A 22,335-nucleotide genomic window follows, 5' to 3' on the forward strand; every position below is an offset into this window, starting at 1 on the left:
CAAAAAAGTCCGTTTTAGCACCCCGAAGTGAAATTTCCCTTGCGGATGCCAAATCACACTTAAAACCAGCCTCCTCGGCCAGGTGTCCCGACCCCGGGCTCGCTCCCGGCTCCAGGCTGCGGCGGGGCAGGGCTGCGCCCACCGCGCTCATTTCCCGGCTGGGCGATGGCCGGGCAGCGCCTTGCCTTCCCCAGCCAATTGCATCTGCAGCCGTGTGGGAGACCGCGGGGTGTGAGGCGGGCGCGCCCGGGGCCGCTGCGGGGGGAGCTGGGAGCAGCCCCGGCGCCGCGGCGGCAGCGGGAGGAAGAGGAGGGAGAGAAGCGAGGGAGAGGCCTGGGGCAGGCAGCCCCCGGGGCCGGGCCGCGCCGGCCGGCCCAGCCACTTCAATGCCAGCCCCGGGGCATCGGCTTCCCGCCCATGAGACCGCTGCAGGGCTCTCGGGGCCGGAGCGTCGTCGTGGGCACCGTCACCCTCTGCCTGGCCGCCGGGTGGGCTCTGCAGAGTAAGTGTCCGGCTCCGTGCCCGCCTGCCCCGCTCCCTGCCCCGGCGCTTTCCTGCTGCCCCTCGCCGCGATGCCCGGCTCAGCCCCCGCCCGCGGCCAGCGCTCTGCCAGCCCGTCCGCAGCCGGCAGCGGCTGGGAGGGGACGGGACGTACCGAGACTCAGGCAGGCGTCGCTGCTCGCCCTGACACGGTCAGGGGAGGCTCGTCCCCGCTCCTGCTGCTCGGGGGGAGCGGAGGAGCCGAGCGGGACCAGCGCGGCCGCGGCCTCACGCCCGCTCCCGGCAGGGCGGCCCCAGCAGCGCCGTGCCCCCGCTGCTTTTCCAGCGACCGAGGGGACACGGCGTGGAGGGGGAACAGCCCGGTTAGTCAGCCCGAGGGCTGTCGGGTCACGCTGGGAAACGCGGCGGTGAAGGGAGGGTGGGTTCCGACCAGCACCCCACGGGGGTGAGTGGGGATGGGGCAACAGGCGGGAGCCGTGCGCTCCCCTCCCTGAGGGGCCTGGAGGAGGCTGCTGCCAGCCCCAGCCTCGCCGGGGCACCGCGGTGTCAGCGCCGCCAGCGAGCTTGGCTCGGCCGCCGCGCTCCTGCGAGAGAAGTGACGCCCAAGCAGGACACCGAAGGGTGGAGAAACAGTCCGCAGGGTTTTAGAGCTGTCCCCCCAGTTCGGAGCTCCTGCTGAGCCCCTCGCTGCCAGCCTTTTTCGTGCCCACCCACTGCCCAGCACTCCGCAGGCCCAGCTGCGCTGCCGCGGCCAGGTCTGGTACACAGAGCTGCACATCCCACTTTGACTCTTGGCCAGGCAAATACTTTGGAGCAGAGCAGCGTGCCAGGACGGCAAACTCCGTGAGCTCTGAGCAACCCCTGTACGCTCTTCTCCTGGGTGTGTGTTCTGCTGGGTGTGAAGGGGCTGGTTCTGCGAGCAGCAGAGCCGTCACCTTGCGTAGGGCGCTGCCTGTGGGTGTGATGTTTGTTCTCCAGCTCTGTTGGATTAGACCAGTTCAGGTGATCTAGGCACACTGACCACTAAAAATATTTTTGAATGGTTAGATACTGAACTGCCTTTTTTAGCTTTGCATACCAGATAGGGACAGAACACGTTTGCAAATAATTTAATGGAAAGATTTAAATCATCTCTTTTTTTTTTACATTTATTTTGCAAATGCATATTCAAAACAAAGCCTCTATAATAACATGAAAGGGTTACTGAGGGGAGACACTCAGCTCCTGTCTGGTCAGAAACAGTGGGGAAGGCCTTTAAATAAACACATCGACCAGAAAACAATTGGAACAATTTGCAGCGATTACCAGAGGTTCCCGGCTGTTCTGTTTCTGTAGCTGGCACAAACCTCGTTTTCACAGCTCTGGTTAGTCTCTCCTGCACACAGGCTGAACAGCAGACCACAGCTCAGCTGAGGATGCACTGAGCTGCCCAGAAAGCATGATGTTCCTGCAAGGGGACTGGGCAGCATGAGTATGGACAATGCTTATGAAAGGGGGAGCCCAGCAGTGTTATCTTGGAAAAACTGAACTGGCTTCTTGAGCTCCCCTACCTTACCCTGACCAGCAGAGTTAGTGAATTCTGCTACAGATCCCAAATACAGTGAAGTCAAGTTGTAATTCACCCCTATCTTCCATTTGTGGTGGCTGTGGAGGGCTCTTATTTTAAGATTTTTTACAATTTTTTTTTCCCTTGGAGATTTTTTTCTTTGCCTTTCTAATCATTCTTATCCCTGAAGACTCTGCAGAACCTCCAGGATCATGTCCAGGTGTCCTGCTTTGCACTCATACAGTACAGTTGAGGGTCTCATTCTCACTCCCCCACTGGGTTACAGGCATTTACAGCTCAGCATTTCTTTTTTGTTTTGCTCTTGCAGTCAGGCTCTTCCCACAGGAAGGAGCAGAGCAGGTGAGCTGCTCCAAGCCAAACCAGGAAAAGGCATTCAGCCTTACTGTGTGCTTTATCTGCCTTTCGTCTGCTTTGATTTTTGTTGGTAGATAACAGGATTGCAGTCTTTAGACAAGGGTCTCAAACAAGCCATTAATCAAAAGAAAAAATGTATGCCCATTAAAACTCCAGTGTTGGTGTTCATCCAAATCTTCATGCAGAAACACCAAATGCAAGCAGAAATTATTGCAGTTACACATTAAACTAAGCCGTCGGTTCAGTTTCACAGTGTCACGAACAGCTCTGTAATCACATCAGGAGGAAGTAGGTGAGAATTAAATATTCTTTTATATGCATTTTTGCCCAGATATCATCAGGAACATGAAGTCCCTGGCTTCTCATGAAACTGCATACCTTTGGTTACATGTGATTTATCTGCACTGGCTTATTAACTGGTCGCCTTTAAGAAGCTGATATTTCTAATGTTGATTACACATCCTGAAAACACAACAAAGTCCTTGCCAAGACTTCACATACTTATGCCTACTACAGTCATTGCTTTTGGGGGATGGTAGTTAATAAATACGATAGATTACCTTGGACATGGCGACTAAACTTTCCATGTAAATGCAGGATTTTTAAAAGAAGCCAGTTACTGATAAACAAAAGAACATCGCTCAGTTTTCAGAAAATGTTATGCTTATCCAAAGTCCCTTTCTGTGTGGGTGTTAAAACATTGAAACACATGCAATTATGTGTTTCTATGGTGGAAGCATTTTTGCTATCACAAATGATAAATGTGTATTTAGTCTTCAAGTATGTATGTTACTTTTATGGAAAGCAGAAAGAAGAAGGTATTAAAAAGCATAATCTATTCTCTCTTAAAACAGATCACTGAGATAGGTAGGATGAATTACCAGGATGCAGAGGTCCCAACCTGCCCTGGACAGTTAGTGCAGCATCACCTCCACACTCATCACTCTCCTTTGTCTTTCAGCTCCCGGAGGAGTATCCTTAGTTGTCCCACAACCCAACATCAATGCAACAGTGGCACAAAACATCCTCCTCTCAGTTGAATACTCTTGCCGAGGCGTGGCCACCATTGAGTGGAAGCATGTGTCAAGCTGGGGCACCACCAGCATTGTTGAGTGGAGAAGTGGGAATTATGTCAACATATCCACGGCCTACAAGGACAGAGTGACCACTTTTGAAAATGGCTCTATACAGCTTCGGAACGTGGGCATGAGAGATGCCGGCTACTATTTTGTCACTGTAATGGAGGAACATGGAACCAATGCCTATGGCACCATCATAGTCAATGTTTACGGTACAAACTAGATGGGACTTCTTGGCTTTACCCTGTGTTTAAGCATCAATCTGCTTGTAATCAATTTTATAATATTAGTTTTTTTCCATTTTCCCTGCAGAGATTATCTATGAAGATTTGCATTTTGTAGCAGTTCTTTTCGCATTTCTCGCTGCAGTATCTGCCATTCTAATCTGCTTCATGTGGCTGTGTAATAAATCTCTGCATCTATTTCAGAAGAAGACAACACACAAACTAACAGGTATTTCTCTAAAAATGTAGTCAGGGTATAGGGTGTTCAAGCCTGAAATTTCAGCCTAAAATTTGTACCATAAAGGTTCTAAACCGGACCACTGAGAAACAAGACTGAAGGGCTCAGATCAGTTGTCCTGTTCTAATTCCTTACTAGCTGAGGCAACTGAATAACAGGTCTTTAGTTGAAGAACAATCCACAGGACGTCTACCTTATTTGTTTCACATTAGAAATAATAAAATACTTCTCAACATTGTTGATTGCAAAACTTAGGGAGAAAAGGCCAGAGCTGCCCATCAAAGGGCAGGAGACAAAGTCAAGAGCTTCAGCAACTCTCTCAGTTCACATCAGCAGGGTGTATCCTAGGGGAAAATATTCAAACAACCCTTGGAAGTGGCCCCCACCTCAGTTCAATCCTCAGTGGAGGATTGCATCTCCTCCTCTCAAATGCCCTCTTCATCTGTTTGCTTTTGATCCAGTTGCAGACTCCAACAAACACTGAGTAATACCAAAACCTGGCACTGAAGACAACAGTCATGAAAAGCAGGTCAAGGGAGCACAAGGGCTACAATGAAGGGACATACCAGCGAAGAAATTTCCAAGCCACTGCCAGAGATATTTGGCCTAGGCAGAAAGATAAGGTGCACATTACAGACCTGGGATCAAGCTCTTAGGCACATCTTTGAAATGGGAGGTTTCCTTTACCACTTCAAGATATTTCAGATGTTTACCTCCCTTCTTTGTAAGTGCAGATCCACTCATTGTTTCTTACCCTCTAGGTAAAAGGTCTGTATTTCTTCTACAGTAAGTGTTACATTACAACAAGCAGCCTAGCTATCAGCATTTTACTGGACCAACAAAGACACTCAAGCATCCTAAGATTAATGGCCCAGACTTCTGATAGGAGAAGAAATTAACTTGGTTTGAGCTGTCTCTTCCTTTCTGTTGCTCACCTACAGCTCTTAAGGGTTGCTGCTGTTTTCATGGTATATACACCACTCACAAGCTTCTGTAGCTACTGAAAACTTTCCTATCATGCCAGAATATACAGGATTTTGTTTAGATAAAGCCACTTTCTCCAGCTGAAGCCAATCTTCCACAGAGCTGAGCTGAACTGAATAGACATATTCACGTAACATATGGCAGAGTTCAGGAAAGCACAGTTCTAAAAGTTTATGTGATCTCCCAGGAAATGGTCCAAAGCAGAGACCTAATTTCTGCCCCAGTTCTATCTCAGAAGAGCCCTCCTTTCAGAAGCCATGAAGAGAGATATAAGAAGGGTCCCTATGGGCTTAGTTTTCTTAGTGCCTTTAGCCTTATACTTTAAGAAATTGTTGTCACTTTAAAGATTGCGAGAACCTCTTTAATCAATATTTTGAAAAGATGTATTTAAAACCTAATTTTAGATGAGCAAGCTTGAGCTAATATTAAAAAGTTAAAAATATCTTGGCACAGTTAATTTTGGAATGTTGGCCTTCCAATCCATTTGCCAGTCAATAACAATATCCTTTCATTTACAGCAAGTACAACAGAAGAGATTGAACTGGAAACCATTGAGTGTTAGCCAAGGACTGTGTCATAATAAAAATAACAATTCTACCTCAGGAGAAAGTATTGGCCAAGAAAGCAAGAACAAACCTAGAAGGTAAAATGTTTGTGACTACTGCAGAAACATCCTAACTTGCAAAGTAATTAATTCTACCGTGCCTGATGGAGCTGTTTCAACCTGTTTTCAGTTCTGCTAGTTAAGGTCAGAGTAAAAAAGAGCATGCTTTCATGCTGAGCATATTTGTGGCTAGCTAATAAAATCTACAGCCTCTACCACTCTTAAGCAACCAACCAACCAAGCCTCTAAGATCAACCCATAAAGGAAATTATCATGGTCTTGAAGGACACCTACATTTTGGATACAGCAAGTCTCCTATTACAGACAGAGTGGTCATTAGCATCCATCAACATAATAAATTAAATATCCAATTACAGTATTACATTAAAAAAATATTTGCAAGCATTGAATCCTGTTTATTGCACCTATGCTGCTACTTTTGGGTGTAAGGAACTTCCTGAAGCTCTGAAGACAAACTGCAATTTTTCATAAGACAGAACTGACTTTGAAAGAACGCTGAGCTGGTCAAAGTTCTCCCACTTGTGTTTCCAGTTGTTTACACTGCCCCAGGATGGATGTTAACTCACATTTTATGACATTACTAGAGCAAGTGGTTGTACAAGCAACAGTGCAGGCAGGCACTAAAGAGGACACTGTGAAGATTAGAGGGGTCAGATAAAACACTGACACACAACACCAGTTGGGATGGCAAAACACTAAACAGTTTTGTTGTGAAAGATGTCAAGTCCTTTGCAAACTTAGCCTAGTGCTGAACAATCTATCTGAGAAAAAAAGTTATAACAGCATTTCTTTGAAATACAATATTTACAAATACAGTTCTAAAATTGCTCTTGTTGAGAAGCCATCTTTGCTTTCCCTATGTTGTAAGAAAACATTAAAGTGACCCAACTAATGTTTTCTTGAATCTGCATATTGCACGTATTGCAATTCTCCACCTGTAGATCTGTTGGGTGGAATAACACTTGTGTTTGCCAGTGAGAAAGCAGCAAACTGACCAAGTTCCAAATTATTCTGTTTTGCTTTTGTAATGAAAATTTTGCAGTGTGAAATAAACTTTGAATTTGGAAGACATCATGGACTAGTCTGCGCCTGTAGATTGCCACGTTGCTGTTTGAGTCAAACTGCTGGTACTGCCTTTCTCACATTTCATCTCACTTGTTTGCAAAAACCTTTTACAGGACAGGCTGACTGAGCTTTGCCTCTGGTCAGGGACTGGGATGCTCAAGCGCAGAGGTTCTGTGGGTTCCATTTGGAAAAAAGTTCAGGGAACTTCTCACCAAGTGCAAAACGATGCAGGTAGGTGCCAAACAAGCCAAAGCACCCTGTGCACAATACCCTCATCTCATCCTGAGTTGGCCATTTGTAGTACAAAGGGCCTCTCTCCCACTCATAAATTGAGTACCAGATTCAGCAGTTTGCTCCTTCCTACATCTAGAACAGGTCAAAAAAGGTGAGAAATGAAATGAGTATCAAAACCAGCACAGACAAGTAACAGTTTATTCCAATTCTCTACTTTAAATGTATATTGCCCATTTTTGTGTCTGAGTGAACTAAGCTTTGACAGCAGGGAAACTAAGTGCATATATGTCAATCAACAAACTTGAATTACTTGGTAAAGTGTGATTATAGAATATGGAAAACATGTTAGGGGCTCTTTTTTGAGCCCTAAATCTTAGACTGAACGAATCTCAGACTTTTAAGGCAAAACATATTAAAGCACTTTGAATGCAAAGGTATTAGGCTGAGCTGAATATACAGCAGATGCTCTGCCAGACTTAGAAAGTTCAAAAAGTGCAGCTTAAACATAAAACCACTATTATCTGCTAACACTGACCTGAACACTGCAATTGCCAGAGGAAACCAGGAAACATATCCAGACATGAATGACCATTCTAGTGCATTGCTGTGACTGCAGAGGTCACACACATTTAAACCACAATGTTTGAAAGCTGGCAGGAAAGTAGGAAATAAACATTAAAAATTCTTCCGTTTAAAAGGTACTACAACAAAAGAAGTTTACAACTAGCACAGTTTTTCTACTTCTTTTAGCTTGGCTGAAGTCACTGCAACTTCAGGCACCCATCCTTGGCTATTAAACCTGGTACCAGCCTCACTTTTAGGCAGTGATATCCCATATGAATAGCAGGGACTCAAACAGTATTCAGAGAGAACATCCAGTACAGTTAACCTGTATGTAGCTTTCTTTATAGACAATTCCTCACCCAAAAATTTTACCCACAATTTAACATGCTTACTCTACACAGGTAACTAACGTTACTTTAAAAATACTGAAATTTTCCTGAAAATACTGTTTGTTACTATGCATTATTGAGGTCAATATTTGAGGTACAGAATGTGAGGCTAAACTGTAGCAGTGGAGCATCTAAAGTCTTATGGAAGGTTGTTGCAGTAGAAATTCAGAAACAGCTGTTCTTACTGTACTTGTAAACTCCCTAGGGAACAGCAGCAAATTTAATATTTAGAGCATTCTAGATATCAAAGGGATTAAGGGATTTTACTTTTAAACTTGAATTAGAGATGTCCAAGTTCACCAGATTGCACTGACAATCAATTGAAAAGGTCTTCTTAATCATTCACTAATATCATCATTTCATATTCAAAGAGGCATTACCAAGTTTCAAGACTATCTCTCTTTTAGCTGTCTAATCAGTCTGTTTTGCATTAAAATTAGGAATCCCTGTGTATTCAACACCAAAACACAGACTCTCCAGGTCTCTAATAACTCTTTTTTTTTTGTTGTTGCTACAATTATTTTTTTTTTTCAGCTAGACCTAGAAGTCTTGACAAGAGTTTTAATGCTAACATACAGAGCTTGCTGTTCTGCAACACAGGATGTGTCTTTCTTTTCAAGAGAGAAGTCCTGCAACCATGAGAGTGTAATAGCTCCACAGTGATCTGATTACTCGGTAACTAAGAACTTACCTGATGAAAAGGCTATTGCTACACGCAGACCTGTCAATTTAGGTTAAGAACAATAAAGCATAAAGACATATTCAAATTTCATAGACTCATCTTCAAATTATTAATAAGAGATTTGTTGTGTTGGCAGGAGCCAGAACAGCCCCATCTAGTCAGACGCATGAACACATGCATCAGGCTGTTGGCTGAACTGTTCACCAAGGAACAACCCCCCTCTGCCTGTAATCACACAGTGTCTGCTGGCACAGCAATACAGGACCTGGCATCACAGGGGTCCAAGATCAAGAGACTTATTTTCAACTAGAGCTTTTAATTTTCATCAGCTGTCCTGGGTAACACATGAGCACCCGAAAGGAAACCCTTTCTCTCTCTTAGTTCAGTCACACAGAAGCAAGTATTTCCAGGAACTGAAACAAGATGCTGTGTGCTGGCCAACACCAATGTAAGTACAAGAACTGCTTTGGATACCTGCTGAGCAGCAGCTTGCTGCTTATTTTCCTACAATTATTCTTTATACTTGAGAATACAACAAAATAACAACTGTCACCATGGAAGTGTGATGCTCAATTTGATTGTGTTTATGTGCAAAAAGTTCACATATATACATATAGACAGACACCTCATAAGACAACATGGACATGAATATGAACCAGTTTACACAGGTTGCAAATAGACCCTTAGCACTTAAGTACCAAACAAAATGAAAGCTATGTTGAACATCATACTGTAAGTTTCAAGAAGGCTACAATTACAACCAAAACTATAAAAAACATGACTTTTTTATTTTGAAAGAACTCAAGAGAGATGATATTTGGGAAGATATTACTATTTCCCTGCATGATAATCATGGAGAATGCAGGAAAGACCCAGATGTTCAAGTGTGGAGGTCTACTGCACAAGTTACCTCCTTCTATCCAGTCACTAAGTCACGAGTCACCCACAAACTCAAACTTGCCAGCCAAGTAAGACCATCTCCTCTATATTCTTGCAAAAAACAGACATGGCACAGGCCATTAGAGAGGAAAGACTTTTGCTACAGGCAGTGGCTTTGTAACACTCTCAAGTTAAACTGCCAAGGAAACATATTTCTCAAAAAAAGAGGTCACCCAGAATCCCCATCAATGTACAAAAATTCCAACCCAAGAATGATTCAACTCAAGGACTACCAAATTCAATTTTATAAACAAAAAATACATTAATTACTTATCTATGTCATGCTGGACAGAGCAAATTTCAAAGATACAGCTGAAAGAAACTTTTACAAAAAATTGTATGTATTTTATATGCCACTGAAAAAGGTTTTTTTACAAATACCAAAATGGTTATTTCTGTACAGGAAATAAATTTGATTTTGCTTTCTTGTATTGGCCCATAGCTCCCATCTCCCTTTGCTGCACTGGCAGTTACCACTGCACAGAGACACTTCAAAGCCCTCAGAGAGGGACGGATGCTTCACTAGCAAGGAGTCAGGGCAGCCATCAGGAGTTCCATTTTATACACAAAGTTACGCCCTTCCATTTTATTCCACTGCACTTCCTTGAACGGCCCCCGGAGATGATTCCACTTGCTGTCCTGCAGGACATCGCCCTTGGGGAGATCCTTGCACTGGCTCCGTGGAAACTGAACCATGACTTTGCTGCCGCTTTCTGGACCGTTACGGACTGTGGGGAAAGGAGATTTCAATGAGCATTTTCACACTGTAAGCATTCCTCTTACTAAATATTCTTCCTTGTGTATTCTATACTTTACTTCTACTCAATTCCAAACATGCTGAAAGCAAACAAGGGAAATTCTCTTCCTTTCTTTTTAAAAGCTTTTTCTCCAGATTTTCTCTCTCATCTCCCACTTCTCTAAGATTCTGTTGCTTTTGCACTGCAGCTTCTTGGTTAGATCAGGACAGAGAAACTTTTAATGAACTCCAAAGTGTACACCTTACAAATTCATTTATTTTTCCTTGATGATGCCAGGAAGGGCAAAGGCTTCATTGCTCATTCTTTCTTTGCATGTATTTCCTACTATTCTGTTGAAAAATGTATTGTTTCTAGTGGATTTATCTCAAATAGACAGGATCTAAGTCATTAGGCAGTTACTTTTAATCACAAAATTCTGTGAGATTAGTGGAGGGGTGCTGGTGCTTTGTCGGCTTGGATGGGTTTCTGTGTTTTCATGTTGGGGAGTGGTGTGTGTTGGCTTTTAAGACAAACATAGCTTTTCCCCCATCTGCCAAGCTAACCTTCTATAAATAGATGACTATCAGGCTGATGGAACAGAATTTCTTTTCCATAAATTGATGCCAACTACTCCTCATCACCACATTCCCCATAGCATGTTTGGAGAATTCTTCTGAGACTATTTTTTTCCAACTCATCTTCCCAGTAATTGCAATGAGGCTGATCAGACTGTAGCTCCCCATGTTTTCCTTCTTAAATACAGGATGCAACATCTGCCTTCTTCCAGTCCTGAGGAGCCCTTCCTGAGCCTGGCCTTTTAGCATCAAGAGTGGCCTTGCAGTGGCATCAATCAACACCCTCAGCAGTCATGGATATATATCCCACCTGATTCCATGAACTTATATATGTCTAAGTCTGTTCAAAGGTTCTCTAACCTGGTATTCCACTATGAGGCTGAATCTTTGCTCCAAAATTTCCCACAGGTCTCACAGATCCATTTCTGAAGGGCCAGTCTTAAGACCAAAGTAAAGAAGGTACTGAGTACCTTGGCATCCTCCGTGTCCTGTGTCACCAGGTACTCTCTCTGTTCAACAGCAGTCCCACATTTTCCCTAATCTTTCCTTTGCTGCTGACATACCTGTTGAAGCTCTTCTTGATGCCCTGTACATCCCTCACAAGATTCCTCTTTTATCCTCAGCTTTCCTGTCCTTACCAATGCATGCTTGGATCTCTCTATCTCTCCCAGGACAACTACTTATAACCTCTTGGAGCTTCCTTCCTATGTCATACACACAGGTCTTCTGTCACTTTGGCACAACTTCCTGAACATTAGCAATGACCATTCATGAGCTTGACCCTTGCAAGAGGTGACCCTTGAAAACAATAATCAAACAGCACTCTGGGACCCCTCTTCTTTCCATCCCATAGGATCATATCCCCACAGGATTCTTTCAAAAAGATCCCAAAAAGACCAAAACTGTTCTCTCTAAGTTTGGAGTTGTGATCCTGTTGTTTATCTTGTTGCCTTCTCTCAGGATCCTGATGGTTTCTGTAATATCTTTTTTTTATGCTAATAATAATACATTAATTATATATTATATGAACAAGTATTTATATAATATTTATCAAAACAATATTTTAAAATAATGTATTAATATAATACATATTATAGAATACATATAATTTTCCATGGTAACTGTAAGGAATATTTTCAAGCCTGTGTAGATATAATCAGGTTTATATTAAGAGGCTTCTTGGGCAAGGTGTTGATTCTATTTAGATGTCAATTCCATACACAAAAGAGATAGTCTGTAGACTTTTAAAGCATGGTATCAATTTACAGCAAACACTGTATTCTACAAACACTCTCAGAAAGATCTGACTTCTGTTTGCAAGAGGGAACACTACCTGAAATGGCATAGTCTCCATTTGGTGATGCTACAGTTATTGCTGATGCGTTGCCAATGCTCTCCACTGGCCCCAGACCGACGTGATTACTGAAACTCAGCACATGCCATCCCATAACCTTTGCAAGCTGCTGAACTGCATGTACTTGGTGCTGTGACATCTGAAACATAACAAGAGGTTTGGTTTCTGTTCAGTATTTGCAGACCAGAGAAAGAATTGCTGATGTAGTTACTTATAAAAGTGACTTTAAGTTCACTACTTTCAGAGGAACTTTTTTTAATATGATGGTAGAGCTTTGTGTTATTTGAATTTAGACTAGCTCCTCCACAGAAGAGAGTATCACTCTATTATGCAGTTAAATTAATTTTTCATCAGTATGCACTTAGCCATTTTATTTAAATGCTGCTATCAATTTACAAAAAACTTTATTTAGGTCTCAAAAAATTAGTTTGTAAACAATCCTGTCTTTCAACAGAAACAAGACTTCTGCTGTAAAATATATAAAATATGAGAAAATATTAGCAGAGAAAATTCAGAAAAAAAAACTTGAGGTTCTCACATGCACGATTATCTCCATTAATGCTCAAGTGTAAGCACTGAGCTCTAACAGCTTAGAAGTTTAAATGCTACTGTTTTCCTGTATCATGACTTAACCCTTGTAACAAGGAAGTATCCAGCACCATTCAGCAGTTCTCTGTGAACAAGTCTGACAACACTTGAGCAAAAAGACACGACCTCAGCAGAATCTGTTTCAACTTGTTTTCCGTGTCATGGAGTTATATAAAACTGCAACAGGCCAACCACTGTTATTAAAGACCTGCAATTTGACTATTTATAATGCATAGTGGGGAGGTTGTTACTTCTGAATAAAATCAGCAGGTTGTTCTAAGCAATTAAGAAAAGAGAGTTCATTCAAGTATCAGCTGATTTAGTAACAACAGATGCAAAGTGAGCATTAACAGACAACATTGAAATGACAGTAATTGTGAGTTCATTAAGAACTTAGCCACAGTAAGTTTCATATATAGAATACTTTATTGTCTGCTGATTACCACTGACTTGTTTCTCCCATAATGAGCAGTGTAAAGAAATGCATTTTAAATTGGAGGGAAAAATTATTATGACTACTGACCCTAGTAAAAAATGGCATTATATTCTAATAACAGTTGCTAAAGACTCTATACAAACATAGTGAAAATTCAGTCATCCAGCTTCCCTTCTCCACTACCTTAATTTGAACTTTTTAATATTTTCTACATAGATGAAAGTGAGATTTTAACTTCTTCTGTTTCCTGAACATCACAAGAAAGGGAAGAATAACATACGTGAGTCTACCTGAGATAAAAGGAAATCCTGCAGTTCTTGCTCTTGATGGGACAATGTAATAACTCTTCCATCTCTGTGCACAACTCTGATTTGTTCAACTCCAATGTTCAGCTGCAGTTGAATGGATCTTTAAAGACAAGATCAATATTTATTCAAAAAACATTAAAACACTTAAGAAAACAGGAAACTAAGAACACAGAATCCCACCCAATCGTTGACAAGAATTCCTAAGACAGATGGTGCAAAGCCTACAGAATGGGACAGCAACTCCAAACATTCCAGTTGCATCAGCCACCACAACAGCTGCCTCTACATGGTGGTGACATATTCTGTGGCAGTCTCCCAGACCTGGCCTACCATTTGTTCAGGTCAGGAAAGCCTTGCAGCTCCCTGCCTGCCCTGTGCCCAAGTTTCCTTCCAGGTGTGCAGGGGAAAATGGTGTGTTCTATGTTACAGACAAAACTTGGGCAGCTTATGTACTCTGGAACCAAGACTGGAAATGTACCAATGACTGCAGGTTGCCCCACACTATGGTCACAGCCAGAGATCACTGCTCTAAAAAAACACTGTTGATGCATTAATGAATTCACTTGTTGTGGTGCAGGGTTCATTTGGTTTCTTCCGTTTCCCCCTAAAGTTATAATGGTTCGGTCCTAGGGTTCCCCCCCTCCCCTGGCAACCCCTCCTTTTGAGAGTATCAGTTTTTTGTCTCCACCCCTGTTCCCCTGGTTACCCTCTGTCAATCCCTCCCTGAGTTCCTGTCCATCAGCCACTGTCCCCTTCCCTATTTCCAGAAAGTTCTCCCCTCCTCGGTGGGTGACTGGATCGGGAACAAGGGTCCCTCCCTGTCGCATTCCCTATTGGCGAGCCGGCATGTTTGTCACGAGTTTGTTCCGTCCCAAGTTCTCTCTCATTGGTTGAAATGTTCTATGTTCCGTCCCTTTATAATCGGCTGTACCCCTGCCTCGTGGTCCCGACTCGGCTGGCGTTCCCTGGAGACATTAAAGCACTCTGGACTTTGCCCTGATTCGGGTCCCTCTTTTCTACTTTGCCTTCTTGCTGATCACTGCTGCCTCCTGCTGAGGCGCTGCCCGGACGCCCCCGGCGCATCTGGGCAGTGCCCCCCGGCTGTCAGTTGCTGTGCCACAGCTCGGCCGGTGCAGCCTCCTCCCCCGCCCGGGGGAGTAGAGAAAAAACCTCGGACAGCAACTCGGCATTCACTGCTGGCATTTCTTTCTGGAACATCACATCTTGTATTTCAATAACAACATGCATAATTATTGTATGAACTACATGAGTTCCACATTTCAGTACCTATGCAACCAAGCTAGGACTGAGCATTGATTAGCTTTCCATGACCAGACTGGAATTTTAGAATCCAGCACCATCAAATGATACTTTGTATTCAGTCATCTCCACCCAAAATAAATCCCCCGCTAAGTGTCCACTCCCAAATTTCTTCTTTGAAAGGAAACTATGAATTAAAGATGCACTAAATATCTTCATTAAAGGGCAAAGTAGGTGAAGTTTTCTTAAGGTGACTGTTCAGTCACCTCAAGAAAAAGGTGACTGAACAGTCACCTCAGAAAAACAAACACAGTCAACTCAGAAAAACAAACACATACAATAATGGACTTCTACTTGTCTGTCTAAAAATATTCTAAACCTTTAAAGAAAAATGTGAATACATGCTGCCTTTGCTTCATACTTCTACAACTAAAGGACATGCAGTCTCCTACTTACTTGCATATCTGCTCGTATCCTTGGGAAGTTATTAGCACTTTAACACTGGATTCATAAACATCATTGATATTGGACCAGTGAGCCTGAATCTGAGGATCCTCAATGCGACTCGCCAGACTGTCAATGGTTCGAGCAGTTCTAGAAGATAAAGCCATATTCCACACACAATAATCCAGGCAGTTTGTGCTGTTATCTTGATTACAGGAAGCAAGGAGGTTATTAGATTTAATGGAAACATGTGGATCAAAATTCCATTTCAGCACTGTTTTGGTGCTAATGAAGTACACTTGTTTATTCTGTACAGTTCTCATACATTCTGCAGCAGTATTGAACTGGTATTACTCAGTATCAGCTACTGCACTGCTAAGAATACTAAAAAGGTTTTATGCACTTTGAGATAAACAGGGACAATTATCAGCAGCTTATGTTGCAACTGTCACAGAGATCTCAAAGAAATCTGGTATTTTTTATTTTTACTAGCTGAATGTTGTTTTCTCATATTTTTTGCTTCTTAGTACTTACAAAAAAAAGGCTGTATTAACTGTGAAGGAAACAGCAGCTAGTTTTCAGAACATTTAAAATAGATCAATTTTATTTTACATAATGGTACATGTTACTGTAACTAGAGTATCTTGCAACCCACCTTCGTCTCAAAAATATGTGCTTTGCTTGTTTTATGATCTTCTCCAGAAGTCCTTCATTGGATTGCAAAGAACTGATTTCATTTTTATCAAAAGCCTGGGGCCCTGCAAGCCTCATTCTCTTATGGCCAAAAGGTGCACTAGCTGGATGTGGCATCACTGTTGAGCTCAGGGTTTGCTTGTGACACTGCAACAACCAACAGATGTTATAAAAGGAAGGGATCAAGTAATGTATCTGCAAGAAATAATATGTATCCTACAATACATTGCTTCATATCACGTTTTTTGAGGGTACATACTTTCAAAAAGTGCAACTTTTTAACTTTATCAACCTGACTGCACTTTAAAGAGTTCTTTGTACTTTGCTTCCTCCATTTATATGCGTCTTTCAAACCTTATAGAAAGTTAAATTAAAAGAAAAAAAAGTTAATGTAAAAAAAAAGTGCTAGCTAACAAAAATGTGGTACCATGGCAGTAGTTCCAACTAATAAGTCTTCTTTATATACATTTATGGAGACAGAAAGAATGGTCACTAGAACAGTCACTTAAAAATAAAGGAAGTATTTCAGGCAAAAAAAAAAAAGTACAAGAAGTTTTAGCAGTATGTCCAAAGTAAAAAAAATCCACAAGAAAGCTGGGCACTGAGCCAAAGATTCATGAATCCTAAATCAGTGTTTAAAATACTGGACTGTTCCACATGACTGCATGACTTGCAGAGCCATGCTCTCTGGAACGTGGTTTCAAGTCTACTTAGAGATGCAAAACTGGGCTTCTTGCCTGAAGAGACACAACCTCAACCTCATGCCCCAGGTTCTGCTAGATTATCCAAGAATCTAAAATGCTGAAGCAGAGAAGTGGACATTCAAATAAACAACGCTATTATGGCAACTGATTGTTCCTTCTTGAGGGTATGGCTGACAGGATGCTCACTGAGAGTGCTTGGTAAGCACCACTAGACACAACAAAAAAAAGGCAGAACTGATGAACTCTACTGGAAAAGCTTTGCATGGCTTTTCTGAAGTCTTAGTCTGAGCAGCCAGGTCTGAGGTTAAGTAAAGAACTAGCATGCCACGAAAGCATTAACTGGAACTCCCAAACCACCCACACCCATGGAAACCCAAGCAAAAGGCTGCCTTCCACAAATGGATGGAGAAGGACTGGCCTCTAGTGGCACTTGGCTGTTATACCAGTGCCACACACTGGGCAGAAGGCTGAACAGAAGCCCAAAATCTCTTCAGTACTTCAGCCATAGATGCAGTACCTCTCTGATAAGTTGATGCAAATTATGTTCCAGAACATAGAGATGATCCTCTGGATTCTGTTTTTCAGAAGCAGCCTTTTGTGACTTTTTATCATTGGAAGAGTGACACAGAGAAATAGACAACTGCAAACCTGTACAAACAGATGGAAAAAAAAATTTTTAAAAGTCAGCACTGGCAATTTTCAAGGTTGCTATTGAGAACTGATTTTCTTCATGTTTTATACTCAGTAGTTTAACAACAGGTATTCACTGTATCAGAGAAAAATCAAAAAATGATGGTGGAGAGCACAGCACCAAAGGCAAATAAAACTTGATATTCACTGAAGTGTTGACAACTGTGAACTCACCAGATGCATTTCACATTCTATGACTCAATCCCACACAAAAAGAAGTCCCCAGGATCCCATTCCTTTCTCAAAGGAGTGATTAACCATCACACACATTTTAAACAATCCAGAAACATGTTCAGTTGTGCACCCCTTGTAAGAACAGAGGATTCACCACTGACTCTGAGCTGCCTTTATGCTGTTTAATTATCCTCACTGAAGAGCATTTGCTTTTGTTCTTCAGAGGACCCATAAACTCAAGTCTTAAATTTCTTCTTACATGCAATCCAGGAGCAATGACTTATGCTCAGCTCCAAACTGCCACATGCACATGGCATTACAGCTGACAGTTTTAAGTGCTGCTGACAAAAAACATAACCACAAAGGAAAACAGGGTACATCAGAAACTACTGTGCATTAGTTGAAATTACGTTTTTCAAAACCTTTGAAAATCAAGGAGTTTGTTTTTTCTTTTGTAAGGACCAAGCACTAAAAATGTGACATCAGTCAGTATTTAAGGAAATAATTGTAGGTTAAGCATCTTAAAAAGTGTCCTACCTGGGAAAGGCTGGGAGATTATCTGATTTTTTACTACAATGTGAGGAATCTGTGATTTAATTTGAACAGCTTCTCGTGACAGCTGGGCAAAAATTTCTTTACATAGAAGAACGTTCTGTGCAGTCTCCAACTTTGTCTGCCAGTGTGCCGAACCTGCAAAGTATAAATCAATGTTTGCAGGAGGGAAGGGCAAAGAGAAGCCACCTTTTTGTTCAGATGCCAAATACTATGCAGTAGCCAAGTGTGATCACTAAGATAAAGTAGTCAGTTCCTTATACCCAAATTGAGTATTGATAATACCTCAGTTAAGCAAGCACTTTAAGGTAAAACTAAAACTAATTTTGAGTCAATTTTACATATATGTGTATTGTGAAGTGCAACACCCTTATGGAACAGTGTATTACACTCCCAGGCCTTTTGTGAAGGCCTCTCTTCATGAACCTCTGCTCCTTAAGTTGCGGTTTACTTTCAATACTTCTGGCTTTATTAAACTCACTCTATGATAACTACCTCATAATGTTCAGGACATGTATGTGCTTTCACAGGGTTTATAGGCCCAAAATTCTTGGGAGATTCTGGAGAGAGTAAGCACACAAGCTGTACAATGTACCCTCAATACCACATGAAACACCTCACAGTACATCACTCTGTCTATGTTCAGGACGGCACCAGCATCTATGTCAGACAACTGTGAAATAAAATCCTGCCAGTTTATTTCTAACTTTACAGAGTAAAGGATGGCTTTTTAATCCAAAAGTTTACAACTTCACATACTGGCACATACTAAATGAATCAATATGCTATCTGCCAGGTGAGCTGTTGGTAATTAACACACAGACCACCAACAGAGTTTCAGATCCAGATAAAACATATGAGCAACAGACACAAATGATGCATTTTGGGCATAGTTAAGAGTGAACAATCACTAGTCCAGCTGAATTAATGGGATGTAACTGACTGAAACACAACACCTTGGTTTGATTTCAGTTATGGGCTCAAACTTTTAATGTCTAACAAAAGGAGCTCCAGAATACACAAAATACACCCATAATATTTTTCTTGCAGAACTGAATAAACACATATGAAAAACTGAAGAAACATGCTTCAAAAGCATGATTTCCAAAGCCCAAGCAGCACCCAAATAGAAAACTTCAGTTTAAATAAGGGAAGTCTTGTTCACTCTTCTTCCCAGCTATATGCTAAAATTTTAAAACAAGCCTCATATCCAAACTCATTCCCTCAGAATATATTCATAAAACAATATATAAGCTGTACCTGGTTTTGATTTTGGCAAGGGTCTTTTGAAGAGATTGACTGTCCCGAGGTCACCAATGTCTGGTGCTTGTTTTTGAATAGAAACCTAGGCAAGAGAGAACAGCATTTAATATTTGTTCTCTGTTGCAAGCACATAAATCTGAAACAAAACTCCACTAGGTTATTGAGGTTTCTCTGACAAACCTTGATGTATGCTGATCCCTCTAAATCACTTGGAATTTGAACATCCAAAGGACAGTAATCCTCAGGTATCTTTTTATCCAGGTCAATGTCAGTGTTCTTTATCACCTCAAATGTGCCATGATGAAGAAAAAGGGAGCCTGAATAAAGGAGGACAAAGACATACACATTAAATATTAAGCACCTTCTGCAAAAAAAAAAAAAGTGCGTATTTCTGTTTTGGAAGAATATGTGTTTCTGAGTCTCCAAATCTTCAGAGCTGCACTTGACTCACATTTCTTAATGACTTCTTAAAAAAACCCCAGGTAAATTAGAAAGCTCATGCCACTGTACCAGCATGTCAATCCTCCACTGCACAATATGTAATATTTTACAGTAAGTTAACACAGAGTGTCCAATAATTATGGGAGGAAGCCAAGAATTTTTTGAAATTGAGTCATTAGGTGCAAGGAAGGAAAAAAGAAAGATATTTGGTTAAAAAAAGGAAAAAAGTAAATGTGTGAAGTTTTGCAAGCAGGTAGTTGAAGGTACAACACCCTTAAAGGAATTCTGATGATGTTTGGCTAGAAATCTTAAAACTATGACCATGTTCTGACGGGAAAGGATAACTCTATAGCCAGTTATTCAGGGACTGATAAAAGCAGATACCCACACCTGTCCTAGCTGCACACCTTTTTCATCCAGGGCACAATTCACCTAGCCCAGGGTAAATCAACTAAAAACAATACATAGCCTGTGGTACATCTGCAGCTTGTTCATGGACAAATCTCAATTTGTCCTTCCCCTCCCTCACCAACAGGGGACAACCGGAACCCAACACATCCGTTCCTCATGCCTGCTTTGTACCTACATCCTAAGTTCTGTGTGATTCTGTATTCACTTTGTCACTCCATAACAGCCCCCAGAACCCTGGGCTGCTCACCCCCTTTAAATGTAATCCATGAACTAAGGCATATTCTCAGCATCATTTCTCAACTGCAGGAATAACAGGTACAATCATCTACCTTCAACATCACTCTTTAGTCCCGCGGTTTAGTTTTACCTGGTGTGAATTCTGGGGAGCAGGGAGTTAGACATCATAAGCCTTTTGGGTCCCTTCTAACTTGAGATATTCTAGGATTTTCTGATCTTTGATTAAAAAAAAATGTAACCAACTCGTCACCTTTTTTTTTAATGCTTTACACACCAAACGTAGATGAAAGCCAAGGATTTACAAACTCTGCGCGTCAGCTGACCAACTACATTCAAATGCAGTATTGTTTTTGTGAACAAATTCTTAGTAAAATACTACAGTTGGCCTTTAAAATCACTTTCTGGATTGAAGATGCCAATGCATTTTCCCTGATACTAAAACAAGAGTTGTTCCTTTATAAACCTATCTCATAAATACATTCACATTGAAATTAAGAGAGATTCCATCTCTTTTTCCAGTTACAGAAAGACAATTTAATAAAATATCCCTTCTTGTGAAAAAGATCCTACTGTTTACCTGCACTTCTGTAGCTCAGATCACCAAGAATTTTATCTCCCACTTTTCTCAGCTTCCAGTGTTGTCTCAATCTTAGCAGTTCAGAGTTGAAGTCTCTTTGTCGCTTATTCTCCTGATTTTCAGCAACTGATTTGGATAATCTTTCTGCACCTTTCAACAGGATCTGAGCTGCTCCAGCTAAGGACTTCTTTTTTGAAATCAGCTGTAGAAACTGAGGATTCTAGTACCAAAAACAACAACAAGATAGTTGCACTTTAATTCACAAAATATTATTATTGTCATTATTATTATTATTGAATAATTTAAATTAATATTTATTTATTATTAGTGGAAACTAACTGACAGTGACTGATATGTTGTTTTTGCTGGATGACCAGTAACTTATTCAGAATTACTTTCATACCACCATTATACAGCTGGAAGCAGCATTTTGACCTAGAGCTTCAGCAAAGAGGCTTCTGAAATTGGCCTCAACTCCCATTCCCAGCCTTTACTCTGACCCTCAAAGCACTGCACCAGCACATCAAATGGAACATTTTAACAAATTTTGTATTGATCACACGTGAAAAAAAACCCCACTGGAATAAAATCATTAGCATCAAGCCACACCAAGTCCTCAACTAGGTACAACATACTTGTTTTGGAGGAAGGGGATCCTGCCCGACTGGATCTAGAGTCATGAACTTCTTATCCTTCACAATGCTAAGGACGTCATACAACACACACATCTCAGTCAAGGCACTTCTTAAGTTGTTCCTCACTGAATCCCAAGGCCAGAGGGATGGCTGGAACTTTACCAACCCTAAAAAGAAAACAAAGGAAGGAAAAACAAAGGACTTTAGAAAGGTACGGCGTAAGCTCGTTTTTGAACCACAGAGAGATCATAACGTTAGGAAATACAGCACGACATGCAACCTGCTGCTGTGCTCCCCCTCCCCAGTTCACGGGGCTGGGTCACGAACGCGGTGACCACCCCGGGGAAGGCAGGCCAGGCCCAGCCCCGCGGAGCGCAGGCCGGCACGGCCCCAGCGCGGCGGGCCCCCCGCAGCTGCAGCCGGCGCAGGGCTCGGGCTGGCCCTCCTCACCTTCCTCATCCTCCGGCTCGCCCGCCTCGGCCCACGGCCGGCCCGCCGAGCCCGGCTCGTCCTCCTCGGAGCCGGAGCCCTGGCTGAAGTCGATGCGCTGCGCCAGGCGCGCCAGGTTCTGGGACATGGAGAGCGGCTGGAGGTAGGTCTCGCTGCCATCCAGCCCCACCTCCTGCACCTGCTTCTCGCACGCCGACTCGATGCTGATGCGCACGGCCGGCACGCCCGCCATCTTGGAGCGACCCCCGCCGCACTCGGCAGGGGGCGGGGCCAGCGCCGGGCGGGCTCGGCCGTTTCCGGAGAGAGCTCGCAAGGGAGCGGGACCAGTGTCGGGCGGGCTCGGCTATTTCCGGAGAGAGCT

At 42.4% G+C, this 22,335-nt stretch overlaps 2 protein-coding genes across 7 annotated transcripts; one reads left to right on the forward strand and one right to left on the reverse strand.

The window, feature by feature from the left end:
- The first annotated feature begins 271 nt into the window (after nt 1-271).
- On the forward strand, nt 272-13,468 carry VSTM5 (V-set and transmembrane domain containing 5). Of its 6 annotated transcripts, XR_010356474.1 has the most exons (7): nt 284-502; nt 3,384-3,713; nt 3,814-3,954; nt 5,466-5,590; nt 6,751-6,868; nt 8,359-8,954; nt 13,352-13,468. XR_010356474.1 is itself a non-coding variant. In XM_064409511.1 (4 exons), exons 1-4 carry the CDS (start codon nt 418-420, stop codon nt 5,507-5,509), a joined length of 600 nt encoding a protein of 199 aa, XP_064265581.1. In that variant the 5' UTR covers nt 284-417; the 3' UTR covers nt 5,510-6,646. The 6 variants fall into 6 exon arrangements, 1 of the variants encoding a protein (XP_064265581.1); XR_010356473.1 differs by lacking the exon at nt 13,352-13,468 and having other exon boundaries at nt 8,359-8,977; XR_010356475.1 differs by lacking the exon at nt 13,352-13,468 and having other exon boundaries at nt 8,363-8,977.
- Nucleotides 9,068-22,250, reverse strand: MED17 (mediator complex subunit 17). The gene is made up of 12 exons (XM_064409510.1): nt 21,975-22,250; nt 21,525-21,691; nt 20,890-21,109; nt 19,404-19,540; nt 19,221-19,305; nt 17,946-18,098; nt 17,062-17,192; nt 15,803-15,987; nt 15,160-15,297; nt 13,426-13,543; nt 12,091-12,250; nt 9,068-10,173 (listed from the first exon to the last, which is right to left on the reverse strand). The coding sequence occupies exons 1-12, from the start codon at nt 22,204-22,206 to the stop codon at nt 9,968-9,970; spliced, it is 1,932 nt and encodes a 643-aa protein (XP_064265580.1). The 5' UTR covers nt 22,207-22,250; the 3' UTR covers nt 9,068-9,967.
- Between the last annotated feature and the right edge of the window lie 85 nt (nt 22,251-22,335).

Source organism: Passer domesticus, chromosome 2 (genome assembly GCF_036417665.1).
Source record: "Passer domesticus isolate bPasDom1 chromosome 2, bPasDom1.hap1, whole genome shotgun sequence".
Taxonomy (NCBI): Eukaryota; Metazoa; Chordata; class Aves; order Passeriformes; family Passeridae; genus Passer; species Passer domesticus.